The following is a 6,225-nucleotide window of genomic DNA, read 5'->3' as shown; positions in this document are numbered from 1 at the left end:
GAGTTTCCAATTTTTTAACGACCAAATTTTGGATTATAATTAAAATTTTATATTCCTGTAAAATTTCTATTATAAATAAGATTAAAACAAAAAAAGAATTCAATTTTTAATACATGCTGTTGGAAAAAAAGCTTCCGGAGTATCCGGCATATCGATAGGGAGGATCCCTCTCAAATACATAGCTGATGTTACCCTTTTCGTCCATGAGACTACCGATGAACTCCTTGTTTAGGAGAATCAGTACATACCGATATTGTTCGTTGAGTGGCGAGAGACAGATTGCAGTACCGCAAAATTTTGCCTATTTTAACACGGGTGGAGAGACGGAAGAAAGCCAGAGGTAAGCGCCAGATCCGTCTTGGCCAAAGACAAATTAGTTTCTAGTCTAAGTTAGACTAGTTTCCTTCCAGGTCTCTCCAATCCTAGCTAACGCTTCCTTATACAGGTCGACACATCTAACCAGCTTTTCTATACCACGGTGTCAAATCGCACTCTCATAATTTGGAAGTGATCCGGAGTTAGATTTCTGAAGATTCTGACGATTGGAATTTAAGTGTGCTCTGTCCAATCCACAAAAAGGGAGACTCCATAATTTGGAGAATAACTCTTGTCAAAAGGTGTTACTTCGGACTGCGTAGGCAATTGAGAAGTAAGGGCCTCTCTCGACGAAAAAAGACCAAACTCTACAAGGCACTCATCATTCCCGTCCTTCTATATGATGCAGAGGCATGGGCGATAGCATCTGATGAGTCCGTGTTGTCGGTGGAACGATGAGGAAATCAAGAGACAGCGGCTACGGTGACTAGGTCATGTCGTTCGAATGGATGAAAACACTTCAGCTCTGAGAGTATTCGATACTCGGCCGGGGAAGCAGAGGAAGAGGAAGACCTCCACTCTGTTGGAAAGACCAGCAGTCCTACATTGCAGTTGGCGCCAAACAGCGAAAAGGAAGAATTACTGGCGCGCCGTTCTAAACTCGGCTATAACCTCGTAAGCGGTGTCTGCGTCAATAAAGAAGAAGAATATATAATCTAAAGTATATTTTTAGGTAAGTATGATGATAATAGTTCTATGACTTCAACGGTTGTCGTAGCCTTGAATTCTATAAAAGTTGCAGCTATAAGATCCTCAGAACATTTTAAATTAAACACCCAGTGGAGAGAAACTAACATGCACCTCGCATATGTAAACAAACAGAATTCCCTTCGTCAATCATAAATTCCTGTGAACATGTGCATTCACCTGCATTCAGTGCCCAAACACTTTACCACTTGGCCACGGTTATCTTAACTGCCATGATTTAGTTCATTTGCCTAATCAGCGAATGCGGCGGCCCAATCACTGGCCGACAATGCAGCTCAATGCATCGCATTAGTTATGGAATAACCATCGACTAATTGAGGCTTAGCAGTAGGCGCATCGAGTAGAGAATCCGATTTAGTGGTGGGGTTTGTGTGTGTACGTTCATATCGGTAGTAGGTGAAGACCGTCGTTTGTTGGGGTGGCGATTAGGGTCAAATATTGGCGCTGCGAAATGAGTTATTCGCTTACCGAAGAGTGCGTGGAGAGAGAATCACGTAATGAAGGGACTTACATCAGTGCGTGTGCATGGGAGCAACACAGTCATTTAGGCTCACACAAATGCCAAGCAATTCAATTAGAGCAATAATACCAAAACCGCGTTGTGTACAACATATCCAACCTTCCAAGGCAGAGAATGATTCAAACACAGGTACTCTGATTGAAAGCTTATTTTAAAGAATTAATCTGAAGTATAGGTAAATAATAATAAGTATACAGACACAAATGAAACGAACAGCTATTTACCGTTAGATAAAGTTGAAGTTTGTATTGCGGTGCATATTTCAATATGTCATATATTCGAAAATATCGTAGGACTTCAGAAAGCGTGGGCACATCAGACATTTAAGTAAGCGTTTACAAGCATTTTGGCTATTTGACTTTTCTGTTAATCATTCCCATGCTTGATTGGCGGCCAAATATAGTGCGAACAATGTCTGCACGCTCATTATGTAATGGACCTGCGTTTCTATAGGCCCATCCACCTCGAACTGTTGGCAGAGTGTGCGCACATAACGCGCAACGTCGTCATCTTCCAGGCACTGCTGATACGCCTGTTGCACGGCTGCACTAGCATCAGCATACGAGCGCGGCCAATTCATCAACAAGGGCTCAATCTCTTTGCGCGGTTGTATATCATTTACGGTTTGGGTCATATGCAATTTCTCGACCTCATTAATCCACTTGTCAATTTCCTTAGGCGATTTGGCAGTTGGAATCAGCGAAGCCGATGCAGAGCGCGCATTTGAACCACTGCCAGTGAGCACCGAACGCAATTTCATATTCAGCAAACTCGGCTCCGATTGTTCGCCGGATGGCTCGTCAAGCAGATAAATACCCATTTTATGTAAATACTCGTTGATTTCTTGCTGACGTTGAGGCTTCGATAGTGGAGGTATGGTGACCTTGAGGAAGGCGTCCACATCACCGACAGATGGTACAAAATCCGGTATGAAAGGTTGCAGGCGATAAGGTGTATCAATTGATTGCGGTGTATATTTTAATATGTACGGAAAGAGTTCCTTTAGCTCCTGATTTATTGCCAAATTTTCCCAATATTCAGGTTTGATGGACAACTGTTGCTCTGGCGGAGATGATTGTACTGCTGCCGCATCTCCAATAACTTCAATTTGTGGTTGTGGTGAAACGGCTTCATCCGATTCACTTTCGGATGGTACAATGAGTCCACCACCACCACCGCCCCGCATCAGCGGCTTAGCGGATAATACATTGGCAGTGCTGCGTGCGCTGCCCGGTCGTGTCTGTGGGCGTTGGTTAGCTGTGCCACGTGCTGAACCGTCTATTAAACGCGGCTGAATTTCACTTACATCATCGTCGTCATCGTCGTCGTCATCCTCGTCATCGTGATCAATAATATCCTGCAATAGTCCATCATCGTCGGTCGAGCTACCATGCTATTGTAAATTTTAGAAATTTGTTATAATTATTACGCCTCTATAATTTTAATTAATTACAAATAAACTGAAAGCGTACAATCTTACTGCGACGCAAAGTAGCGGTGCGATTAGTCGATGCGGTCCGACCACTGCCATTGCTTGGTATTCTATCCACTTTAAAATGACTTAGATTTTTGGAATCTGGTCCACTAATTGAAATCTCCTCATCGTAATAATTCATTTTAACGCTTGGTTGTATGAATACACTTATTTATAGAGTTATAAAAAGTAATTTCACCGCAGCAAAAATACTTCCTCTTCAACAATAATTTTATTTGTTTGTTGCCGCCGTGTTTGTTTATACCGTTGCCTTGACAACTTTTATTTGTTTATGTTCTGCCTTCAGTTTATAGCACTGCCATGCATTTGAAGATGCTCTTACAAATATTAACGCTTTTAATACTCTCAAAAATATTATTTAATTGTTGCGTTTTGTAACAAACCTTTTTGTAACTTCCATTGAACACATTTGCAATAAATTTCGTTATTTGTCTTTTCTCAGCATATCCGCTTTGACAGCCGCCTTTCCGTTGAATCATTTCGCAGCTGGCAATGCTGTGGTAATGTCTGCGCTAGTGTTACCGGATGAATTAAATACATTTATGTTTTGGCTTTACTTTAGAGCAACTAAGTTCGTGTTTTTTTATTTTTATTTTCTATGTTTCAACAAAGTGTATTTCTAAATCCTATCTTTATTTATATGCAAATGAATTCTGTTATGCAAAAAGCCAGATACATTATATTACAAAAATGAAGAATATAAAATTAAATTTATAAATATAAAATATATGTCTTTATAAATTTATTATGAGCTTTATAAATAATCCCATAATTCAATCATATAAGGTTATGTCGATAGCTCAAAAATTACAATTTGTCAATAGTGTTTTAAACCATAAAATCAGCTGTTTGACTTTATTTTTATGATTCTAAATAAAAATTTCAAACACTTCAAAATCTGTTTACTGAATACGAATATATTATAAATCCTACAAAAACAAATTATTGTGATTAAAAAATAAATTTTTCAAACATTTCAACCAATGAAAATATGTGTTTTTATTGGTAACTAAATACGAATAGATTATAAATCATACAAAATCATCAAAATGAAAAACAAAAAAGTAAAAACTTTATGGAATAAATATTTTTTCGTAAGAGGCAGCACGCTCTGAACTAACACAATTGAATCATAATTAATGGCTAATTAAAATTCCCAACTTTGTTTCTGCAAAGATATCGAAATTTTTTTTTTACACTTTCTGAACTAGCCGGCAACATCACCAGCTGGCTGTTTTCATCGCTATTCCAATAGCAACGAATGCCAATTGGTGTTATTGCGCGTTGTTGCTTTCGACACGTCGGACATCAAAGTTGTTAGTTGTTTTTAATTCGTGTTTCTGTGGCGGTGGAAACGGAATTTGTTTTGAATTTTTGGTTTCGTAGTAAGCAAGCGTGCGATTATAAAATTTATTTTCATATTCTGCATTTTATGTGCATACGGTTTAACAGCATCTAATGGGAATACTCAAACCCGGTCTACTTTATCGGTTCGGAAGATATTCTTAACTTCATCTCTAGCGAGTTTAAGTGCATTATGTGCGCGTAATTCAACGGCAAATAACAAGTGTTAATTTCACGAAGCAGGAATATTGGTATCAAAGAATGAAGTGGCACTTATGTGCAACAAGAATATAATTATACAACAATTAAATTATTTCCATATAAAAAGTGTTGCTAATCAAGTTAATCAAACTTCCAATGAAAAAGTGAAAATAGTGAGTGAGTACTTGATTAATTAAAAAAGTGTTATAATAATATAATAATACGTATGTAAAAATAAAAGCAAAAGTGCCAGCGTGCAGTAAAAATAAATCTTAAACTTAATTAGACGAAGTGAATTAAATGCTGTCATCCAAGAGTCGCAAGGCTACGATAACACGTTGATCACGGCGATTTAGTTACCAGCAAGCAGTGTATTTGTTGTTTGTGCCAACTCTGGCTAGCTGAGCGAACTTTTTAACTGATTCATGCCAAAGGATTAATGCTCTGTTACTTTGGTGCGGAGCACTCAGTAAAAAGCGAGTAAGACGACCAACACCGGCATTTTAAGTTTCATTGACAATAACAACAAAAGTGTGAAAAGTGCAAAAGCAAAAGCAAATACAAAAGGTGGGTAAATCAAAAGCACGCCGAATTGTTTCATGGGACAAACAAAATTGTGTGTTCCTTTCATTACTATGTGTGTGTGTATGAGTGTTTTAATTTAAAAAGTGAGGTTATTATCCCAAAGGAGGATATAACAGGTATAGGTACACTCCTACACATAAGCAAATATAGTGTTAAGTTAATAAAGTGAATTGATGGAAGCGGTTAGCAGCAAAATCAAAAGAATTTAAAAGATTCCGTGGGAAGCTCGGAACCTTAAGTTTTTGCGTAGTTATTATTGGTGTTGCTGGTTAGTGTCGATTGGAAAGTGAAGTTTCTCAGAGTTAAGCCAAAGCTCGATTTAATGCGAAAATGTGTTGTTATCCAATGCTTTGTATTGAAAATTGTAACGCGTTTATTTACGTACATACATATGTATATTATATGTACATATGTATGTACATATGTATATGCTGATATTTATATTGCTATGAATGGTTTGTACCGAATTAACACGATTTTCAGTGATGTAGTGGGACATAAATACAAATGGATAGACCACTAAGAAAGTTGATGTGGATTATGGTTATACCATATTGGTACACAATAATTATAAGCGCTTGAGATTGACAAAGCTTGAAACATTTTTGAGAAAAGTTGTTTATGTAAAATAGAAAGTTTTTTCCTTATAATTGTTTATAAAACACTTTTCTTGAATGAAAACCCTAAATGTTTTTTTTTTACTATTAAACAAATAATGCATAGCAAACGGTGATCCATTTCGAGATTTCCTACTTTTTTGAAGAAAAAAACGAAGACACTTTAATGGGGAATGTTTGATATCATTCGAAAGAATATCCTTTGGTATTTATTTTTTTTGTAAGATTATGTGCTTTAAGGGGGGAGCCTGCTTTAGAGGCTTAAAAAAATCGATTTTTTGAAGATTTTTTTGGGAAGGAAAGAAATAATTGATTAAAGCGAAATTTCTAGGGTTTATAGTTACATATATACATACATATTTAAATATCATCTTAAAATT

General features: G+C 37.0%; 1 protein-coding gene and 1 long non-coding RNA gene across 3 annotated transcripts in view; one reads left to right on the top strand and one right to left on the bottom strand.

Moving 5' to 3' along the window:
- Positions 1 to 986: 986 nt before the first annotated feature.
- On the bottom strand, positions 987 to 3,498 carry LOC120768186 (intraflagellar transport protein 46 homolog). 2 transcript variants are annotated; one of them, XR_005704736.1, is made up of 3 exons: positions 3,076 to 3,498; positions 1,828 to 2,996; positions 987 to 1,767 (listed from the first exon to the last, which is right to left on the bottom strand). XR_005704736.1 is itself a non-coding variant. In XM_040094755.1 (2 exons), exons 1-2 carry the CDS (start codon positions 3,217 to 3,219, stop codon positions 1,974 to 1,976), a joined length of 1,167 nt encoding a protein of 388 aa, XP_039950689.1. In that variant the 5' UTR covers positions 3,220 to 3,498; the 3' UTR covers positions 1,774 to 1,973. The 2 variants fall into 2 exon arrangements, 1 of the variants encoding a protein (XP_039950689.1); XM_040094755.1 differs by lacking the exon at positions 987 to 1,767 and having other exon boundaries at positions 1,774 to 2,996.
- Positions 3,499 to 4,396: 898 nt separating this feature from the next.
- The window catches only part of LOC120768571, a 72,342-nt gene continuing 70,513 nt past the window's right edge, over positions 4,397 to 6,225 (top strand). The window contains exon 1 of the long non-coding RNA XR_005704777.1: positions 4,397 to 5,210. This is a non-coding gene — a long non-coding RNA (uncharacterized LOC120768571). The remainder of the gene's footprint in view (positions 5,211 to 6,225) is intronic.

The sequence above is a fragment of the Bactrocera tryoni genome, chromosome 2 (assembly GCF_016617805.1).
Source record: "Bactrocera tryoni isolate S06 chromosome 2, CSIRO_BtryS06_freeze2, whole genome shotgun sequence".
In the NCBI taxonomy this organism is placed as follows: Eukaryota; Metazoa; Arthropoda; class Insecta; order Diptera; family Tephritidae; genus Bactrocera; species Bactrocera tryoni.
The sequence above is the reverse complement of the archived record's forward strand: the minus strand, read 5'-3'. Positions and strand labels throughout refer to the sequence as shown.

What these genes read in the sequence shown, in the direction of transcription:
- LOC120768186 (XM_040094755.1), bottom strand. Translation starts at nt 3,219, where the DNA reads ATGAATTATTACGATGAGGAGATTTCAATTAGTGGACCAGATTCCAAA. An exon ending in CTTTGCGTCGCAGTAAGATT is followed by an intron (nt 2,997 to 3,075) that starts GTACGCTTTCAG and finishes AATTTACAATAG; the next exon opens with CATGGTAGCTCGACCGACGA.